This window comes from Colossoma macropomum, unplaced genomic scaffold, assembly GCF_904425465.1.
Source record: "Colossoma macropomum unplaced genomic scaffold, Colossoma_macropomum, whole genome shotgun sequence".
Taxonomy (NCBI): Eukaryota; Metazoa; Chordata; class Actinopteri; order Characiformes; family Serrasalmidae; genus Colossoma; species Colossoma macropomum.
In genome coordinates, this window is record NW_023494794.1 from 8,580,847 (window position 1) to 8,604,006 (window position 23,160).

Sequence of the window (23,160 nt, forward strand, 5' to 3'; positions counted from 1 at the left end):
GCAAACTTGCATTTTAAAATGCTGGTGGTGTAACTAGTGTAGAACTAGTAGAAACGTAAAAACTTAACATCCATATGAAAAATACAAACAACAGGTCAGTTCAGTTGGAGATACTCCAATTCAAGGCGTGAATTAGGCTTAATAAAAGGAATAATGTGGAAGATTTTCAAGGTCATCTATTACTGTGGCTTTAGGAATCAGCATCAGTCTCCCAGTCATAATGTGGGACACGTCCTCAGAGTCATAACAGTCCGAACAACAGCAGATAAAGAAGATGACAGTTCTAGATTTAACTCACTTGGAGGCTCAATCCACTCACTCAAGCCTCCTCCTCACCCGGCATGAACCCCTAACATCACCACTTTAACCCACAGTGGCTGAACCTTTTCACTGGTGTGATTAAAGTTAACAGGGTTTCCAAAACTGTCAGTTTTTAGACATTTTATTTTTGTGCTGACAGTGTTGTAAACGCAGTTTATTTTTGAACATTAAAATTAAGTTACCTAACTAGCTGGTCACTTCACCAAATTATTATTATTATTATTATTATTATTATTATTATTATTATTATACAAACAATTAATTTAGCACAGCGGAACAGATGCTTCCTTATAAAAAAATAAGTGAATTGTTTAATAACAAAAAATGCACATTCAAGCTCTCCCCATAACTTAATCGTATAGTAGGTAAAAATCCAGCATATGAACACATTGACATGGATATAAATGATTATTCAACATTTTTCTAAAAGGGCATCTTCCTGTGCTTTTTCACAATGATGCATGTTTTCCATGGATCTATTTAGTTCAATTGAGAAACTGAATTTTAATTAAATATCTTTAACTTTGCTTCACACAAACAACCATCAACGCATATATAATATAGACAAGGAGGCTGAATATTTGATGTCAGAATGTTTCTTACCACTATTATGAAAATGGTTCTATTATGAAGTTGCTTCAAGTTCTCAGAAGCCCTGTTCTTGCCATCACTAGATTTGACACATTACGATTAAACTAACACTATGAAAACGTCTTACTGCAACCATTAAGACACAACATTCCTTGTGGTGATTTCAGTGCAGCCACCAATGCTTCATCTTTCTGCTCACTCAAAGAACTTCTAGAGTATGAGCTTCTGATTCAGTTCTGTTTTTAACTATATATATATATTTTACTGAAAGTTAATAAGTTGAATCACTTAAGACACCACTTTTGGAGGTGTGGCGCCACCCTTGATGAAGCAGATTATTGTTTCTTCAAGAAACTACTACTTTGGGATGAAGATTTTTTTTATTAACTGATATTGGTATCTTTAAGCTGGACACCAAGTTAAAGCTTTTTTGTCACTGTGTCACTGTAATGCAGTATGTTTATACACAATATCGTGTAATATTTATGGAAATGTAAGGTAAATAAAAATCTCTGTGAATAATATAGAACTAGTGCAGTAACTTTATAGGCACTAATACAAAAATTGAATACCAGACCCTCAAGAACATGTTTAAAACTGAAATTATGAAATTGACTGTAAATAAAATATAGGGATAATATACAAACTGTGGATAAATCTTACATCTTTCATCATACCATTCTAAAAACATTTCTCACCATATTACTAATGTATTATGCTAATACTTGTCTTACCGAATATTCATATATGGAATTTGCTTGAGTCCCTTATATGTTTTGTGTTCTTTCTTTGTATGTGGCCATAATCATACAAGAAAAAAACACTGATTTGCGATGAACATATACAAAATATAGAACTGAGTTATATATGAGGTTATACATGAGTTAGGTAATACAAATACACTTGCTAACCATATAAGACCCAAGCGCTCTTCTTAAGTAAGGCCAGGCACAGGCAATGCCAGTTCTTACTAAAGCAAGGAGAGTCTGTTTGCCTTACCTGTTCCCAATGTGAGCTTAACAGAGGGCCCAGGCACAGACTGATACCTTACAGCACCTGCTAACATCAGTTTAAACGAAAAGTTTCAAATGTATTTGTTGATAAATGAGCTCACTATGGAGCATCTCTTATTGTAGCAGTGGCTGATGTAATGCCGCTAATGTTCATAAATCCCACATCTGTTTAAAACATTACAAATATGTTATTAGCTAATGAGGTGTTTGGTGTGTTCAATAGTGTGAAGTCCACTAATAGGTTGAAGTCCACTAATGCCCTGCTGGTCTAGCCTCCAGGTCTTCCACTATGTAAGGTTGCTTGATTTTTAGGATTCTATAGAATTCAGCTTTCACAGTTGCTCCTCCTGGGTTTAGCACTTGTACGTACAACATCCTCATTTGCTGCTGATGTGGTGTTGCAGTTACAATGTTGTTGTATATTTCATTAGTCATTTTCCCCATCAGGTGGTCTGCAATCTCCTTTACCGAGGAAACTCTCTGAATGAGCTGTTCCCTGTGTTTATCCACAAATTCAGCATCGGAAACTGAAATAAAGTAAAAAAGACAGGAAAAATTAGACAGGAATATTAACGAACATGTTTACACCTTGCATTAACATGTTAGGTGTCCTGATTGTATCTGGATAAACTTTGACTGGATTCCATTTACATATCACTAAAATTAACCACCAGTGTGACCGGATGTAATTGCCAAATTGTAGTTTTCCTCATGTAAAAAGCAGAGTAGTGCATATGTCATTTCTGTTTTACTTTTGTTTACTTTTTCCACCCCATTATGATATGAGCCAAAAAGCTTGTCTTGGACATTTTCATCAGTCTGGAATGAGAGAAGGTGTGTGGTGGTTCTAGAAAATTTTACCAGGTGTTGCAAAGGGATGGCCTGTTTCAGTGGCATGTTGGCAGTGCAAAAGGGTGAGTGAGGGGGGGGGCGGGTGCAGGATTATTGGTTTGTCACCAATCACCAATTCACTCTCCCCATAATGCTACAGAAGGGGTGTGGGGTCTGTGGGAGATGGGGACTGTGCAATTAAAAAACCTTATGCGCAAAGATAAATACATCTTGAGCACTGATATGCTCCATTGTATATTGTGTCCTCACCATAGTGCTTAATACCCAAACTTGACCACCAGCTGCCATTGCTGTATACTGCTCTTGACCTTCTTCAAGGTGCAATCTTGGACTTAGTTCTTACTTTGTGAGGACAAAGCTGAGAAAAAGCTGTCTGAAAAGCAGCCTCATGTTTACTTTTATGCTAAAATCAACATGATTTATTTTTGGTTCAAACAGTTGTTCCCCAGACATGGTGCTCAACAATTGTATCAGCAACTTTTCTATAGTTTTGTTTTGTAGCAGCTACATGGGAATGATAAATGAAATATCTGATTTGGCTCAAGGAGTGGACTATGGAATTATGAAGACAATGCAAGGCAAGGTTATTTATGTAGCACCTCTCATACACTGTGGTGATACAAAGTGCTTTACATATAAGAAAATACAAAGATACTTCAAATTCGTATTTAAAAAATGTAGGAAAATAGAAACTAAAACACAATTAAAACATGATTAAAAACAATAGATTTCAAAGAGAAGAAATGAAACATTAAATTAAAAATTAATTTTACATTAAAAATTAGATTAATAGAATGTCATTGAAGGATAGAAGTGCAGATTTTTAGAGAGCTACAACAAAAGCCTTGACAACTGAATGACTTTCCTACTGTTAAAAAGATGCTACATGTAAACAGTTGATAAATGCAAAGTGCAGTTGGGTCTTCTTTTTAGCCATGGTGAAAACTGTCTTACCATATATTGCAGTGATGTGTACATTAAGAAGGTCCTTTTGCTGTATTATAATGTTATTTGTGCGGAGGACAAATAGAGATGGGTTTTCACTTTGAAGCTAAGCATTTATGTTATGGTTTGTCCATGAACGTGTAGCATATCAGTGGCCTTCGTGGATGGGCCTAAGAAAGTGTGCTGTGCGAGAGGAAGATGATGTGAATGCTGCTCCGATTTTCGTTGTGTGTGTGTTTTTTAAACTGGCTCAACGGTTTTTGGAGGCTTACTGGAGCATGTTTTGTAGTTCTGATGGACTGTTAGTTCTTCCACGGACACTGGAGAGGGTTTGTGATTCATTCTGGGGTACTGTGGAGGATTGAGTGCTTCGAGAACATTCTGCGGGTGGCTGCTTGGGGCTGAAAGAGAAGCGAGTTGCAGCAGGCGCCATTTTCTGTTAATGTATTGTGGACATGTGGTGCAGCTTTACTCTCTTAAGCTCCGTTTAAGAAGAGTTCACCCTGCCATTCAAAGACATCTTCCAGCATCAGTCCCACTGCTTCAGACTGGTAATTGAGTTCCTTTTACAACTTTTTATCAGACACTGAGTAACTTCTACTCTTCGGTTGAATTGAAAAGTTAATATTTTTGCTGTTAAAGAGTAGTGGCTGCTCATTTTTTGTGTTGATTCAAACTGTTATACCAGTTAAAGGAATGAAAAGTTTTTGCGTGAAGTGAAAGCACTTCATGGTAAATTTTGACAGCTTTATTTGCCGCTTGAATTCTTGTTATCCTGAAAAGACGCTGAGGGTATTACTGTATAACAGCTTATATCCAGAAGTTTTACATGGTCATTGCCACCTGTCATTTCTGTTATTTTATGTGTTGGTATTGATTGCACAAATATTACCTGGTTCAAAGTGAAGGCTGAGCTGAAGCTAAAAGAAAAAGCACTTATAAATCATCCTTTAATAATTTGGTTTTATTTATTTGTTTGCTGTTTATCTCTTGCTAAAGAAGTGTGGGTCTAATGCTAGGTCTGACTAGCTTACACTTTACACTTCAGGTTGATACTGTGATCCAGATGTTTCCTAAAGCTAACCTTGGTCATCACTTGCAGGAAGATAGGTACCAACATACTTACATGGGTAAGCTTAGAGACTAAAAGCATCGCATGTGGGAACTCAGATCCTGTCACTTATTCGATCTTCCTAGATAAAGTATTACACATAACTCGTACTAGGTATTACACATAATTCCTACTAAGCACTACTCCCCGCTTACATTTATATAGAAATTTTTACGCAAGATCTATATATTGATCATTGGGTTGAAGCACACTAGTGCAGGGATGCAGGAAGTGGGGGTGATGAAGGGGCTGCAGTACCTGCAGTAGTCTGGTCTCATTGTACCACTACATGACACTTTTCGTTTATTGAAAACGAGCAAAATAAATAAATAATTTTCTGTGATTTCAGTCATGTCACATATATGCTGCTTAAAATTTTTGCACCCCCAACTTAAAACACCTTTCTGTGTCCCTGCAGTAGTGTAATGATTTCACTGTTCTTGTTCAGAGTCTGCCTTGCTTCTCTTTACCCCTTGTCCTAACTTCCACAGTTCCCAATAACTGCCTTTTCTTAATGACATATATTTGACAGGGGAAGTTGTGTGCTGGAAGCACTTTGATATGTTTTATAGTCTTACCCTGCATTATAAGCATCACTTTGCTTTAGAGATCCTCAGCCCACTGCTTATAGGAGCCCAGTGTTGTTAAATGTTAGCACAAGGTTTGCAGAAGCAGAGAATTTATTATGCCCTCGATTTCCTAATGACAATTCTTGACCTATCTAACCAGTCCTAATGAGATAGTTAAGTTTTCTATAACTGGAAGGGTGTACAAACTTGTGCACACTTGGCACATGCCACAATTACTTTTTCTGTTGCTTAGATTAATCAAATTTAAAGTAACTGTGCACTGACCCCCACTGGACTCCGGAGCAGTGGAAACCTCTGTGGAGTGACAAATTACGCTTCTCAATCTGTCAGTCTGATGGACGAGTCTGGGTTTGGTGAATGCCAGGAGAACATTACCTGCCTGACTGCACTGTGCCAACTGTAAAGTTTGGTGGATGAGGGGATAATGATAGGGGGTTGTTTTTCAGAGGTTGGCCTAGAACCCCTTAGTACCAGTGAAAGGAAATCTTACTGCCTCAGCATAACTAGACATTTTGGACAACTGTTCGCTTCTAACTTTGTGGCAACAGTTTGGGGAAGATCCTTTTCTGTTCCAGCATGACTGAGCCCCAGTGCACAAAGCAAGGTCCATAAAGTCATGGCTGGGTGAGTTTGGTGTGGAAGAAGTTGTCCGGCCCACACAGAGCCCTGATCTCAACCCCATCAAACACCTTAAGGATGAACTAGAACGGAGATTGTGAGCCAGGCCCTCTCGTTCACCATCAGTGTCTGACCTCACAAATGCTCTTCTGGATGAATTTGCAACAATTCCTACAGACACTCCAAAATCTTGTAGAAAGCTTCCCAGAAGAGTGGAAGCTGTTATAGCTGCAAAGATTGGACCAACTCCATATTACTGCCTTTGGATTTAAAATGGGATGTCGTAAAAGCTCCTGTAGGTGTAATGTGTAGGTGTCCAAATACTTTTGTTACACGGTCTCAAAGCTGAGGAAACACACAAGGTGTCTCAAAGCTAAGGAAATAGCAATATGAAATGAAAATGGTTTGGCAGGCAGTGATAGAAGTTTAGACACAAACTGTAGGCAAGGGGGAAACCTGTTAGGCCATGTCACCACCATGGCGACCATCTTGAATGCCACCGTCTTGGATTCAACTTCAGTTTTACAAATGGGAAGACAGGTGTGTGTCACATCAAATGAGTAGAGAATTAAATAAAATAATTTTCAGTGAACAAAGCACACGTCATTGCAGAAGTTTTCAACCAGGCCTCTCATTACCCAGAGTGCAGTTGCAAAAATTCTTGCCAAATTCCGAGAAACAGGTTCTGTCACCACTAAACCGAAAGCTTGACGACCAGAAACCGCTACTGATGTAGCAACTGCAACCACTGTTCTGGCCTCAATTAAGCAAGAGCCCGCACCATAGCATCCCTCATCTGTCTCTGGAATGTGGGGTTAACTGTGGGGTTAACTCAATTCAATGAATTTTGTTTACTCATAAAAGGTACCCTTACAAAATTCAGATGCTGCAACACCTGACCGAGGACGACCCAGACCGTCGGATAGAATTTGCAGAATGGGTGACACAGGAACTTCACGTTAACCCTCGTTTTCCCTATCAGGTGCTGTTCAGTAACGAAGCAGATTTCTTCGTGAATGGTGAGGTCAACAAACAGAATCACCAATACTGGTCAGAAACAAACTCTCTCTGGACTGATCATTTAATGCGGTTGCGTCATGATATGATGTCATGATGTGGTGTTTGGGATACCCGAATTGTGGGACCTTTTTTTATTGACGGAAGATTAAGAGCAAGCTGTTACACAAGGTTGTTAGATGAAGACGGGTTTCCTTCATCATTGTCAGAGGATGAAACATTCCCTGAATTCTTCCAAGATGACACCCCACCTCATTACAGACGTGTTGTCAGAGACTATCATGATGTGCAGTTTCCCCAGAAGTGGATTGGTCGCAGGTGCCATTTAGCCAGATATTTTGGCGAAAGTTCATCATGAATGGAAGAAAATGATAGCCTTAACACTCGAACATGGTGGACAGCATATCAAATACATTCTGTAGACCTTATGGTAAATTGAAATGAAGCGAAGTTCTTCTGGTGAAATCCTCTACTCGTTTAAGGTGTCACACACCGACCCCCTTCCCCCACAGTTTGTGTCTAAAATTGTATCACCGTCTGCCAAACTGTTTTCATTTTATATGGGTGTTTCCTGACTTTTGAGATAGAGTGTGCAGAGAGAGAGAGAGAGAGAGAGAGAGACCGAGGAACCTGACACATTATGACCACCTGTGTAATATGCTGTTCGTCCTCTGCATCTGCCAAAACAGCTTCAACTCAAGGCATGGACTCTACAAGACCTCTGAAGGTTGTTCTAGCACATCGCACACATGCTCGATTGGATTGAGATCTGGGGAATTACAAGGCCAGGGCAATGTCTTAAACTTGTCATGTTCCATGTGCTTTCAACGGTGGACAGGGGTTAGCATGCCCTATATGCAGCAAGGTGTGTTTAACCAATAAAAGTTAAAATTTATTTGACTTGTGCCACAGTAGCACTTTTTTGGTTCAGACCAGACAGTCTTTGTTGCCTTCGTATATCAATGAGCCTTGGGTGCCCAACATCTTTTTGCCACACTTGGTAGGTACTGAGCACTCCTGACTGTGAGCACCCCACAAGATGGTCTAACTCAGTTGTTTGGCCATGAGAAGTTGAAAGTCAGAACCCCCACCCCCCCACAACTCAAAGAGAAACTTGAGATGCTGTGACTTATAGGGTTTAGATGTTGGGAGAGTCCCAGTCCCTGTCATATCTGGTCCTCAAATCTGATTGGTTTTCCTTCCATATGGGAGATGTTTGGGTTTATATTCCAATATCACCCCTTCTACAGGGTGGTCCTGTGATAATTGAACACAAAGGTCATGTCCCTATCACAAAATTGAAATATCTTACTACTCTGAAAATCACCCCAGTGTTTCAGGTATCATTTTATATTTAATTTGAAATGAAAACAGCATGTTTTGGATTTTCCACACATAGTTCATGAAAAAGAATTAATTACACAGTCATGCAAACTCTCACTACATAAACAATTTCACTGTTGGCACTACACAATTCACTAGGTAGTGTTCCCTTGGCATTCACCAACCCATATTTGTCTATCAGATTGCCAGATAGTGAAGTATGATTCAGCAGTGGCATGTCTTACAAACCTCCACCACCAGTGACCGTAGGCTTGTGTGCAGCCGCTTGTCCAAGGAAACCTATTTCATGAAGCTCTTGATGCACTATTTTTGTGCTGATGTTGCTTCCAAAGGCAGTCTGGAACTCCATAGTGAGTGTGGCAACAGACAATGGGTGATTTTTACACAATTCAGTACATGGCAGACTCGCTCTGATAGTTTGTGGTCTACCGCTTCGTGGCTGAGTTGTTGTTATTGTACGCTTCCAATTCACAACAGCACATACAGTTGACCAGAGCAGCTCCAGCAGGGCAGGAATTTCATAGACTTTTGGCAAGTGGCATTCTATGATAGTGCCTTTAAACATCATATGATGTTTGAAGTCACAGAACCACTATGACCCATTCTGCTGCTAATGTTTGTCTAAGATTGTATGGGCATTTGCTTGACTTTAAACAATGGCTGTGGCTGAAATACCTGAACTCAACTATTTGGAGGGGTGTCCACAGACTTTTGGCCTTATAGTGTCACAGCATTTCTTCTTTGTAAAATGAAAACAGTACATGCTTTTAGGCCTGAGTTTCTTTCTCTGCATGCCATACATACTTCATTAAAGCATGTTTTGTTTGTTTAGCATGAAGATTTGAGATTCACCCTCTGTCTTGCTCTCTCTCTCTCTCTCTCTCTCACACACACACACACACACACACACAAATATATAATTTTGTGACTTACTCGTAGTAGACTTGGATTTCCTCTTTCTCTGCTTGGGCGTTATCTGTTTGTTTGTTCTCAAATTTTCTGCTGGCCCACTCATTTCCATAAAATTTTTTCCCATTTCAAAATGGTATCCGTTATTTCCTGCCACCATCTCCTCTATCTTCTCCAGCAGCTCTGTGACCTGAGTGATATCATTCTTGTTCTCATTGTTGAGAACATGATACCTGTTCCCACATTTCTCAATCAGACACTGGAGGGCATTCCCTTCACTTTCAATGTGCTGCTCTATGGGTGTGTCTCCCAGACGGCCTCCAAAGGTGAACAGCACTATAGTGTGACTCCATACTGTATCAGCGAGAAGTTCCAGGTGTCCCTCTAATGCTTTTCTCTGTTTTGTTTTTAACTTAGAGTCCACACGTATGACCAGTAGCAGACAGTGAGGTCCTGGAGGACACAGAGACACACTGAGCACAATCTCCTGTTTAATTTGCTCATCACTGCCTTCAACACGTACATTCCTCCACCATCCTGGAGCTTCAACCACAGTGATGTGTCTCCGTGCTACTTTTCTCTGTCTCTTCACACACTGAGCAGTTCTCTTTAACTCAAATTTTTCTCTTTTCAGGATGGTGTTTCCTGCTGAACTCTTCCCAGCATATCTGTATCCCAGCAGCACAATCCTCAGCTCTGATATATGATGTTTGTCACCTGTAGGAGAAAAAAACTGCATTACCACAAAAAGCAATATCATTAACTTGATCTACATTATCACAAATCTCAAATCAGGTCTTTTGAGACGACTGTTCGCACTTTTATTTGTAAATGATCAGATCAGATTTGTGTGTCCAGACCTCGCCAGCCTATCTTCTTAGGTTGTTGGGGTAACAACATAGGCATCAGTAGCTACATAGCTATGTTGATGTTACTTGAATTGCAAGTGACACAAGACACTTTGAAATCCGACTTGAGTGGCCAGACTGAGGTGCATCTGTAGAAATCTGATTGGAATCTCTTTTCAAACCACCTCCAAATGTAGTTTGGATCCAATCGGGAAAAAAAAATCTTATTTCATGTGGTTTTTTGCTGTCCAGACTATCAAAAATCAGTCTGGAAACAATCTGGACATGCCTAAAATTGGATTTGGGCCCTCCTCTGAACGGATTAAAGATGCAGGTAAATGAACACTGCAAGCACAGCTACAGCACAGCAGAGGGAGGAGTAGACTCACAACTTTTTCCTCCATCAAAAATTTTAAAAACTCACACGCCATCTGACATGGAGCAGGAACAAATGCAGGTTCTCACATACATACACATCTCTGCACTCACAAATGCTGTGTATATGAAGTAAAAGACCTGCAACCATAGTAAAAAATACTTACACAAGAAAGCAGTGTTGTTAATCTACTCAGTAGACTAAAAACTAACTACTAACAAGCTAAGACACTAGCTTAACTAATATTAAGAGTTAGACTTTAGGTTGAAACGTTAGGTTGAATAGTTCACTGCAAACTGCAATACAGAAATTAAAATATGCTATCTACAGTTTAAGAAAAGACTGGTATTATATGCTCTCAGTAAAAGTCAGTGTTCTATGGTAGTGGTTTGAATCCTAATTGAAAACTGAAAGTTTATATGATGATTATAGATAAGCTAACATCATTATGTGGACGGTTATAAAGTCACATAATGATGTTCAAATTGACTTTAAGCATATAGTGTTCTTTTCCTTGAACCATAGACTTACTATTGTTCTTGATGTTAAATATGTTAATAAAGATTCATTTGTCAATAATTTCTGTGAATAACTACTAGTAATCATGCAAGTTATGTAGGCTTAAGAGAGAGATACTAAACTGTGGGGCCATATAGGGGTCCATAGGGCCTGAGAGATTAAATACAATATTGTGATGATATCTTAAACCATGATAAAAAGTTAGGTAATTACTGTGATACAACTTTTATATAGACACATGGCTAGTCAAAATTCTAGACGTGATTTGTATTATTAACAAACAAATGTTATAATCCATTTACCCATTTTTGCTTGAATGTCCTTTCTCTGTTTCTGCACCTTCATCATCCTCTCTTTTGCTCTGTCTTCCTCCACTTTCTTCTTCTCTTCCACCTCCTCCAGAATCTCTCTGTCCATTTCAAAATGGCGTCCACTGTTTGCTGCCGCCATCTCCTCTATCTTCTCCAGCAGCTCTGTGACCTGAGTGTGATCACTCCTTTTCTCATTGTTGAGAACATGATACCTGTTCCCACATATCTCAACCAGCCACTGGAGGGCCCTCCCTTCACTCTTAATGTGCTGCTCTATAGGTGTGTCTCCCAGACAGTCTCCACAGGTGAACAGGACTAAAGTGTGACTCCAGACGCTCTCAGTAAGGAGTTTCAGGTGTTTCTGCAATGCTGTTCTGTCATTCTCTGTAAACTGAATGCCCAAAGGTATGACCAACAGTACGGCATGAGGTCCTGGAGGGCACAGAGACACACTGAGCACAATCTCCTGCTTACGAAACTCAGTGCTCTCTTCCACAAGATTATTACTCCACCATCCTGGAGCTTCAACCACAGTGATGTGTCTCCCTGCTACTTCTCTCTGTCTCTTCACACACTGAGCAGTTCTCTGCGAGTCAAACTCCTCTCTGCCCAGGATGGTGTTTCCTGCTGAACTCTTCCCAGCTTCTAAACACCCAAGCAGCACAATCCTCAACTCTGAGAGACGGTTTGTTTCATCTATGAGAGGGGGCAATGCTTAGTTACGAAAAAACTCAAGGGGAAGTCAAGTTTTTTTCAAGACCATAATATTTTCTGCATTTGATAAAAAGATGCTTGATATGGCACGTTCACAAAATGTCATAAGACAACAGAAAAAAGCACAAAAAGATGCCCATGGTTTTACCCATATTAAGAAATTAACATATTATCATCCAAGTTTAATCACCCTCAACTGTGCACATGCTCACATCTCTAATGAGAAATTCAATTAATTCTACCACTGTTTCTAACTAAACTCACAGAAATAAACAACATACAAAACGAAACACTGTACAGCAGTGTGTGCTGTCAAAAGAAATGCTTTCTGTTTAAAACTCTTTAAGTATTGTCAATACTCTCTCCTGTATGGGAGCAGACCTTTAGTCACCATGCTCTGTTTTGTACTGGGGAGCCAAACAGTGTCTCATGCATATCCTGTAGGCCTGTAGGAGAGTCCACATTCCTTATAAGGCTTGGACTGTATGTCACAGATGCCATATGGTTTGTACAGCTTGTCCAGTGTATATATACCTTTGTGTGCATTAGTGATAAGTAGAAGAGCTTAGTGTTTGGGCCGCTAAACTCCATGCATGTAAATTTGAATTAAAATGGACTGAAACTTACACCTATGTCTGAGTTTCTTTTACAGTTTCACTACTGACATGTTTAAGACATGTTGTATGTAAACATAAACACTTTACAACCGTTTAAGATTTTTGTTTGAGGACAAATTCTTTATTAAACTCTATAAGCTGAGCTTTGTCACAATATGCCATATGCTGCACTGTCTTACATCCCTGGTGAATCCAGACATTATCTACACTATGTCTGCAAAGTCATTTGTATTGTCCTCTTGTTACATCACAGTGTATATGTATCAGTTGTCATTTTATTTATCTATTAAATGTGAATGTACACCACAAGTAATTTGGATCTTATATATTAGGATTTAGTAAAATTAAGAATAAGATACTAGAGGTTATTGCATTACAGCAAGAAAGAAGTAAGTAGTAATCTGTAAGGGGTGTGAATAAGGTTCAGTAAAATGGTCACATGTTAAAAATACATGACTAGAGACCAGCTTCTCAGCCAGTGTGCAATGGCGAATGCAGGCAGTGCCCCCTTGTGGTTGCATCTGTCTGGCTGGGAGCTAAGCAAGGCCCAGAAGCACACTGCAGTTGTTGGTATGGGTATTTCTCTAACTTTTTTTCTTGTTAGCACAAATATTTGAAGGAATATCCCAGGGAAAACAAGGAAGACAAGCAAGCAGATTAGCAGGAACCGCTGAGTGACCTCATGTGGCCTCTCATCAACCTTTTTTCTGGGCCTAAACTGCAGACACATACACCAGTGAGGATGCTGAGCAAACCCACAGCTGGATGGACTGACAAGAAAAAGCAGAGCGAGCCACAGCTTCCTGCTACAGCTGAGACCCCAGCCATAGTCATGAGCAGTGTGCAGCCCACTCTACCAAACCCAGCCACCTTGACAGAGCATGGAGGTGAAAATTTGGAAGAAGGACCAGGCTTGAAGCTCCTCCTCTCAATCTAACTTCATATAAGTTTCCATTTCTAAAACGAATACAGATGCTGGGGTCATATTACAGAAACTTCTCAAGTCTGAAATCTTATCCTATCTGCTTAGTCACCATGACAACTTACTCCAGATAAGAAAACATTATTACAGAAACATCCCAACTAGACAGAAGTTCTTAAATTCTATCCTAACTTTAAGATAAAGAGCTGTCTTAACTTTTGTTTTAACTGTCTGTTTCTATTGTTTTATGCAGTGACAGGCAGCACAGTTCACTATAACCAGCATAATGATGCTACATTTAACTACACTGAAAATGCTGCTTTGACTGGTGAGGTTTTTTTCCTAGCAGCTTTTTAAAACCCCAGACGCTGCAGACACAATCTCCACTGTCCCCTCTTATTACCTTCGTCTGTTAATGTTGATGACAACACATCAGATAAAATATTACAGTGATGGTGGTGAATAATGAGGAGACGGAGCTGAATGTGTATCTGTTTTTTAGGAGGAATAACGTTAGTGCGCTCGGCTAAAGTGTTTAGGAAACTGAAACTGAAACTGCAGAGAAGTGACGCTCTGATAAACAGCACGAAGCGCTGACACAATATTCTTTATGTTTATCGCGCTTTAGTTTTGTTTGACCTTTTTAAATCAGAAATGGTAGCTAACGTTAGCTGTCTGACTAACTAACTTGATTAATTTGATTACGTGTTTACGTTTCAGCTATGCGCGTATGGTCGGTTGATAGGCAACAGACATGACAGTTGATTGTTGACTGATCGAGTAAGTTAAGATTTCCTAACTTGAGATAAGAAAAGATGCTGTAAGATTCTTAAATTAAGAAAAGATTTGCTTCTGTAATATGAATTTGTGAAAAATCTTATCTTGACCCGTGAGATCTTAAGTAAAAAAAAAAAAAAGATATGAAGTTTCTGTAATACGGCGCCTGATTAGTATTCTATTCTGAACAACAGTGTCTCTCTTCTGATGTTCTCCTTTCTCATCCTCAGCCCCACTTCATCCCTCCCTCTCTTCACTCCAGACTTTCCTTATAAATTCTATCCTTCTACCTTCTTTCTACATAGATTCATTTATCCAATCCCTCTCCTTCATCACATCCCTTCCCATTCATCCCACTCTATACTTAATCATCACACACCCCTTCCCATCTTCTTTCCCTTACATCCATCCCATCCTCTCTTCCACCATCCTACCACCCCATTCCAAGTCTTCCAACTCCTCAGCTGGCATATTTGATCTCGCCACAGACAAGGAATTTGTCTTGGTGATTGCACACATGTATGAGTACACACCCAACTTGTCATGCCTGCTCCAGTCACTTCTGGCCTGCAGAACTTCCAAGATCCTTCACTTCCTGCACAATTGACGCTAATCCCCCACCTCATTGCTGTCCCTATCAACACTGACTCCTCTAACTTCCCATAAGTTTCCATTTCTATATTTCCGTTTCCATTCCTTCCATTTCCTGTATGTGGATGTTTCTAATATGAATACAGATGCTGATTAATATCCTATTGTGAACAATAGTGTTTCTCTTCTGATGTTCTTCCTTTCTCATCTTCAGCCCCACTTCATCCATCATGCTCATCATTCCAGCCTATTTATTAATTCCACCCCTCTACATTCATTCTACCCCTCACTAATTTGTCCCTCCCCTTCATCATATCCTTTCTCATTTATCCCACTCTATCCTTAATCATCACACACCCCTTCCCATCCTTTCTCCTCTACCATAGTCCAATCTCACAAAGGTCTAGATTCTCTTTGCTCCATAACATCTAAGTGAATTCATCATCTATTATGTAGTGCCTTCTTAGATCACAGGATGCTGGCTTTCTAATGAGTACCTAGAATTTTCAAAATTTCAGCAGGAGAAAGAGCTTTTTCCTGCAAAGCCCCCAGCTGCGGAATAACCTTCCAGTGAGGGACTGGGATGCAGGCACAGTCTCAGTTTTTAAGCTAAAAACCTACTTGTGTATTCCAGTCTTTGGTAATGCATTTCACTGTTGGATCTGGAGGTTAACGGACATAGAGAATTAAGGTAAACTGACGTGCAGTCATCTGCCACTCTGAGACACTCACTGAAGTTTGTTGACGGTAAAGTGGAAGGGTACTGACACCTCAGGAAGCCCTCATGCCTGTGCTTCTGTCTGGTTCTTGCTTTTTAATTACGCTGCGATACCCAGACCTGCTGGAGACTCTGCTTGCACTCAGTTTGTCATACTGATAAAGAGTAACAGTAAATGTGTGATGTGATCTAAAAATGTGATCTGTCATTCTGACCATGGCATGGTTTTTGGTGCCAGAAGGGTTTGAATATTTCAGAAACTGCTCCAAATTAGATTCAAGAAATGCATGTGCACAGGCTGTCACCTGTTGCACTCACATTCTGAAACAGACTGCAAAATACAAAATGTATTTAAACTTGAAATAACATGAAAAAACTTACTCATTTTTTATGTAAAGTCTTCTGTCTGCACATTCCTCACTTATGTCTTTTTCAGTGATCCTCCTCTCTCAAACCCCCTGTAAAATCTTTCAAAATAGTGTCCACTGCATGTTGTCACTTTATGTTCTCCAGCAGCTCTGTGACCTGAGTGTCATCACTCCTGTTCTCATTGTTGAGAACATGATACCTGTTCCCACATTTCTCAACCAGCCACTGGAGCTCCTTCCCTTCACTCTCAATGTCCAGCAGCACAATCTTCAGCTCTGAGTGATGGAAACAACCTGCATGACAAAAAAGTTTAATTGTGTCCGTTTAGTCTACTAAAAAATGTTATGCTATGAATACTGTGAATATTGAATATTCAACTGCTTCTTATGAAAATGAAATAATTATAACAATAATGTGAATGTGAAAATTAACTAAGACTCTATCTTCAACAAAAAAATAGGTGACACTTTTGCATTGGCTTCTAGTTTTTTCTTGTTCTTTAGTAATGATGGGAATCTCGCACATTGACTTCAGTATTAAAATGGTTCTTCACTCTCACCCATTTCATTTACAAAAAAAGTTATTAAAAAACAAAGGTGCCATTTTATCTGCCATTTTAGAATCCATGCCCAGGCGAAATGTACACTGCTCTGAAAGCTAAAAGTGGTGCAACATGCTACTAGCTTATAATACCTTTTACTATATACCTTATAATCTGGCAACTCATTACCTAATAATACAGCCCACAGGTATGCATTTTTTGTGTTTTTAATCTCTGATCATGAAGTATTTTCTTTTAACTTATAATTTAATTACTATTCCTTGCATATTATACATGAAAAATTATATGTCTTGTTACCAACATGTAAACGAAATGCTAATGGCTAAGCACTAATCACAGCATCTACAAAGTAATAACTTACTACAATGTTGAACTAAACAGTGTTTGTGAACTTGAGGACCTGACTAAAAAGAATCATACAGGCCCTAATAAAGCAACAAACCAATGTGCGTTACTGTGATTTTATTATGGAGAAGGGTGTTCTAGTCTCTTCCCCCTGATAAAATCACAGCAACGCATGACCCCGAGTGGCTTACTCTTTTACAAAACGGCAGCCAAAAAAAATACGATAATTTTTCAGAAAATAATTTATTATTAATAATAATTGACAAGGATTCCGCCAAGAATTGTAGTTCCTTTAGCGTATGGTATCATTGCCAAGCATCCATGGAGAAGAACTGTATATTGTGGTAATTTCATGAACTGTTTGATTTTTTGTTATATAATAATGAACATGCAATGACATAGCACTGTATAATGCAAAACCATTGAAAACCAGTACCTTTTGGTCACTAAAGTAGCACTGAGAGTCTATATTATACCTAGTGGTGCCCCTTTTCTCATGTTGGATCCGAATCTCAATTGGCTCCCTACTCCCTACATAGTGCACTATGTTGGAATTTAAATACTGGATCCTGCACCCCAATAGTGCATAATATCACTAAAAAATAGACATGTGGGATTCAGCCACATCCATGTAAATATATAATCAGGCAAATGTGCATATCAGAATCCAATTGGGTGTGGAAAAGGGGGAAGGGGGAGCAAAGTGAACCTGTGATTGGCTACTTTCATGGCTTCCAGAGCCCAGCAGTGAGAACAGACAACAGAAAGAAAGTAGAAAGTGACAACATCGAATCAACATTTAATATGGACAATGAATCGAGAAAAAACCTACATCCATGGCCTTACTCAATCTCGGAGTGGGTTATTAGGAGAATCGAGAGAATTCCTGGTGGGCTGGTAGAGTTTTGGGTTGGTTACTGAGAGTTAATGAATAAACCCACAACACAAGAACACTCAAACTACAAATATCACACCCAAATGCATATCAGCAGTGATGTAGGCAGACCCATCTCAAGTAATACAGCCCCAGGACTGTAACTGAGACTTGTATAGTGGATAGAGATTAGATGAAGCTGAAGCTTCATCTCCCGTTCCACCTTAAATGATGTAGCAGTTACGTTCAGACACCTTGATGGACGTCATTACAGGTAAGACATAAATAGACCATACACATGTTTTACGTCTGCTGTGGCAGTATGCTTTAGCCTAGTATGAACAGGTTTAGGTGTTTAAGATTGCTGTGTTGTTTTTCCTCATCTTTGCACATCATGTAAATTTTTAACTTTGTAGGTTTAACTTCGTATAACTCAGCTGTCCTATTTTAAACTAGTTCACTCTTCCTCGCTGCACAGAAGTTGTATCTTTGCTGAGTCGACGCATGCTTTACAGTGAAGGTGCTACAGTGTTGTTTGTGTAAATCCAGCTTTCTTGCTATTGTATCAGGGGGTGGGTGTTGAAATATTAAGGGTGATGACTGCACTGCTGTTAGGAACAAACTAAAACTTGATGTAATAACATTGCAGGACATTAGCACGTTGTGTGTGTGTGTGTGTGTAAGGTCTGAAAACAAGTGCCATTCCAGTCATGGCCTTACTTAAAGGATTTATCTTTCTACAAGCAATCAGATTCCTCAACTCCCACGGACTGAACTGACGGACACACACACACACACACACACACATACATACATAACAAATGACACCATTTCTCTCCCCACTTCTTGCATTTCCAGATTATGTCTGTGCCACTTTATTTAAATATAATTATTGCATTTTACACTAAAATACTTTACTCAATATAATTCATTTATCTGATTTGCATTTTCTGGTTGCTACCTCTGTGACTGATATGCTCATATATGCTAGGCTATCTGTTATTCAGCTATGTCATAGTATGTTACACCCTCCTTTTGCATAGCTCCACATACTCTCAGTACCGTGTACTGTCTGTGTCCTGTTTTATGTTTATTGTACTTTTTTTCATATATATTGCACTCTGTTGTCTGCACTGAGTATTCCTGGAGGAATGCTGTTTTGTTTCACTGTGTACTTGTATACAGCTGAAATGACAATAAAGCCTCTTAAACTTGAACTTATTCGATCTGGTGTTCAGTATTGACCACTGACATAAAAATTGACAGTTCATTTCTTAGTAGAGATTCCAACAATATCCATCCAATATCTATCCAATTCTCATAAAGGAAATCAAACATGTAAACGTGTTTGGGTGCCCTAGATGAGTGGATTATGGTGGATGATGCATGTAGTTCTAGTATAAACCATTATGTACACTCAGATTGATGGATGTGTATCTCTAACTCTCAGTAGAAAAATATCCTGTTTAAAAAAAAAAATTGAATTAGAGATTTTAAAAGAAATGCTGTTTTTTGCTTTAAAGTGCATTTATAAGCGTGTACTTTTACACTTCTACTGGAGTAAAAAATCTAAGTTGCACTTCAACTTTTACTTGAGTATTTTTTTTTACTTGAGTACTAGTACTTTTACTTAAGTAAGAGACTTTGCATTTCTGCCACCTCTGATAAAGAGTGCACTATTTGGCCGTAGAAGCTAGAATTTTAAGACTTACACATCACACTATTTACTAGATTCAGCTTGGATCTAACTTCTGACTGAAACATGGACATTTGATGTGTGAAAACCGTTTAAAAAACATTCTTCAGTGTTTTCTTCACAGTAAACCATATAATAAGTACTTTAATTCAAGTCAGTGATATTAATGATGGAGTTGTGTTGTTGTGTTTGCTGTATTTTAGCCTGTTAGCTAGCTGCTCAGCCTAGTTGTAGATGAGAACATAAGCTGGTTATTCAGTTTAAACACAAGACAGGTTCTTAGTAGTGGGCAGCATGGACTAAAAAATAATAATTAAGATTACACATTATAGTGTATGAATGTATTTTCTTTCAGTTAAAACTATTTTGGATGCTTTTTGTAGGTTAACAATGGCATAGTATTCTGTCTCTTCTCTTTTAATAAGAATCATACTAAACAACTAAAGTAAATCTATTTTTTATTGAACGAAATAGTAAAAACAGAAATGAACAGTACAGACACATATCAATATTGCTTTCTAACCCTGACGAAAGGAAAGCAACCGTGACGCTGAAGTCGCTTCCTATCTGTCAGCTTCTTATTCCAACTTAGCAGGTCCACCTTAAACGGTGCAGCAGTTGCATTCAGGCACCAGATGATGTATGTATATGAACAGGAGTGTAATCCAGTGTAATCTACAACAGCGAGTAGGATTATTCGGTGGGTTACCGCCAAAAGGGAGCTCAGGATGTCAAAGTGAAACTGTAAACACTTCCTGAATTGTCTGTTTTTCACAATTGAACTAAAGCAAAATCACCCCTTTCGATTAAAAAGGTTCGAATTAGTACTTAAAAGTGAAATTCACACGAAGCGGGTCATTCAGCACGTAGAGAACTCTGCATCATGTAAATGTAACACCATCATACGACAGTGGGCTACTAATGCGCTACACGGTTACATTAAACTGCGGGAAGTCATTCAGTCGTTCAGTTAAACGTCGTGGAAACGATGTGCTTTAAGATTCATACATGAAAAATTCAAAATTCTCGTGAAAACAAATCAGTGTGGCGACTTTTCCTTACCTGCTTCTGTCTCTCTGTCGTTGACGTGAAGTAATGGTGTGTCGTTGGCGAACGACTCGGCTCTTTGAATCGGATCTTTTAGGTGAACGCTGGGAGCCGATTCGCATTGAAGAGCCGTTTTTTGGAAATAAAGACAAAATAAATGGGTACATATTATGTACACATTCCTCTTCCCCCTATTATAGCAAGGTTTGGCTGCTTTTTCATGCTTGTCTGCTAATTCTTTCGATTTTTGACTTGTTTTTTGACTCGTATTTGATTTTTGACCTGCCTTTGTTCTAGTTGTTTTTGTTTGTTTATCTTTTTAATAACCACCATACGGAATTTTTGAAGGTAGATTAAGGATTTATTGAAAATTAAGTGATACATAATATAATAATATTACTATCCTGGCTCATTTTGAGGGAAACTGACACCTAATCAAGAGTCGTTTGGGGGCTGAAAGAGTCGGTTCTTCTTTGTGAACACAGCAAATATATTTGACTCACTGAAAAGAGCCAGAACGCCCTTCACAAGAGAACAGAAAACACACCACAGTAGCTCCCGCTTTTCAGGAAATGTAAGAAGACAAGATCCTCCATGTTCCACAGTCATCCCACTGCATTTACCCTTCATACGTTTTGCTTTCCATTACTTTTCCACCATTTCAGCGCCTTGAGAAAGAACGTGTACGATGGGCTTTAGGGACAACTACAACAAAGCTGAAGGAAAAACAATATTCTATTAGAACTGCTCGACTGTAGAAACACATGGCAAAACCTTCTGATTTCTGAGTCAAACAATGACTGCAAATAACAGGACGCCGTATTTAAATCCTTTAAAACTACCCCAATGGCACAGTTCAGAACAAATTCACACCGGGACCCGACATATCACAGCTGGAGCGTGTAACACTGAAGTGAGTGGTTTTCTCAGTGGAGAATCCTGACTCTTTGCAGTTCACACTATGGTCACAAGATGGCAGCAGATGATAGCGGTCCAGCTAAAGCAGCGAAGGCCACAACCAGGCCTGGCTTCCAGAAAGCACTGTAGCATTAAAGAAATTTTATCTGGAAATATTCAAACCACACAGCCGTTCTGTTTAACCAGCGTTTATCAAACAGCGCTTAGAGAAAGTGGGAGGATGTTTATAGAGAAATTCAGACTAACAAAGAGAAACTGATCTGAGAAACTGTGTTCAAGGGATTTGAGCCGAACCTTGACTGTAAGACAGCTATGGGCCCCAATATGGTGTACATGTCCAATGTAATTCGACTATATTATATAAACCAAGCAAAAACTCTATTTATTATTGACCCTTAAAAATTGTTCTTCGAGGGTTCTTTAGTAAAGAAAATGGTTGTAAATAGAACCACGAACACTAAAGGAACCCTTTGCATGATAAAGGGGAACTTTGCCCTCCTGAAATGGTTCTTCAGATTAATGGATAATGTGCTGTAGATGTTTCTATATCAAACCTTTTTGTAAATGGCTGTGCACCAAAAAGGGTTCTGCTATTGTTATGATGCCAAGCTTGTAGAGGAACCCTTTGGTGCTATATAAAGCCTTTTTTTATAAAGGTTCTTTATAGAACCATTTACAGCACATTCTGAATTAATCTGAAGAACATTTCATGATGCAAAGAACATTTTAATCAAGGATAGAGTTCCTGGAGTGTTCGTGGTTCTATTTAAAACTATTTTCTTTACTAAAGAACCCATTGAAGAACGATTTTTAACTGAATATAAACCGAACAATTTTGAGCAAAGCGTTGTCAACTGTTGAAATAAAACTGCTCCAATTTAAACATTTCAGCGAGATACACAGACATGACACTTTAGCCTCAAAATCCTCATCAGTGACTCTGGCTCTGCGCGTTGCTATTAGTAATAGTCTATTACGAAAACGTTTTTTCCGTTTTAGCTAAGCCAGGGGTCAGCAACACGCGGCTCTTTTACTGCCCTGATGTGGCTCAACAGCAGCACTAGATTTTTAGGTAAAATAACAATCATCCTTTGCTGTAAAATTGTTGTAACACACAGTTCTAACACAGTTTTCACAATAAATGGTCTTAAAAGCTAGAGATAATGTAGAACTGCTAATTCACCCTGAAGATTGAAGAGTGCAGACTGCTGGTCACACGGCGACGCAGAGAGTCTCAGCAGCTAACAAACATCGATAATTTGGAGACGAATGGACTTATCTGCATTTATAATCACTCCAGCTGGTTTCCTGATATGTTTAATCTGCAATAAGAAACTGTCAGACACTAAGTCACGAAGCTGAAGTCAGCTTCTCGTTTGAATTGTCCCGTTCCACCTTAAATGGCGCAGCAGTTACATTATGCCACCTCAGGCACTGGTTAAGGTGGAACGGGACAATTTGAACAAGAAGCTGGTGAAAGAGAAGCGACTTCAGCCTCTTAAAAAGTCAAACATTGAGAGACATTTTACAAGAAACTCTACTTTCGCGGAAAAGTTTCCTGACGGAGATGCGAGAAATGCAACTATTGCTGAGCTAAAGCCTAAAGCAGAGCAAAGTCTGCACTTGTGTTTATATTATATTTATA

At 39.0% G+C, this 23,160-nt stretch overlaps 1 protein-coding gene across 1 annotated transcript in view; it reads right to left on the reverse strand.

The window, feature by feature from the left end:
* Positions 1-1,259: 1,259 nt before the first annotated feature.
* Positions 1,260-23,160, reverse strand: part of LOC118815053 — an 81,127-nt gene continuing 59,226 nt past the window's right edge. Inside the window, exons 19-23 of the mRNA XM_036580987.1 lie at positions 16,204-16,366; positions 15,608-15,648; positions 11,357-12,061; positions 9,336-10,028; positions 1,260-2,452 (exon numbers count right to left, since the gene is read on the reverse strand). Of these exons, the coding sequence (XP_036436880.1) occupies positions 2,178-2,452; positions 9,336-10,028; positions 11,357-12,061; positions 15,608-15,648; positions 16,204-16,366 (1,877 nt within the window). The 3' untranslated portion in view covers positions 1,260-2,177. The remainder of the gene's footprint in view (positions 2,453-9,335; positions 10,029-11,356; positions 12,062-15,607; positions 15,649-16,203; positions 16,367-23,160) is intronic.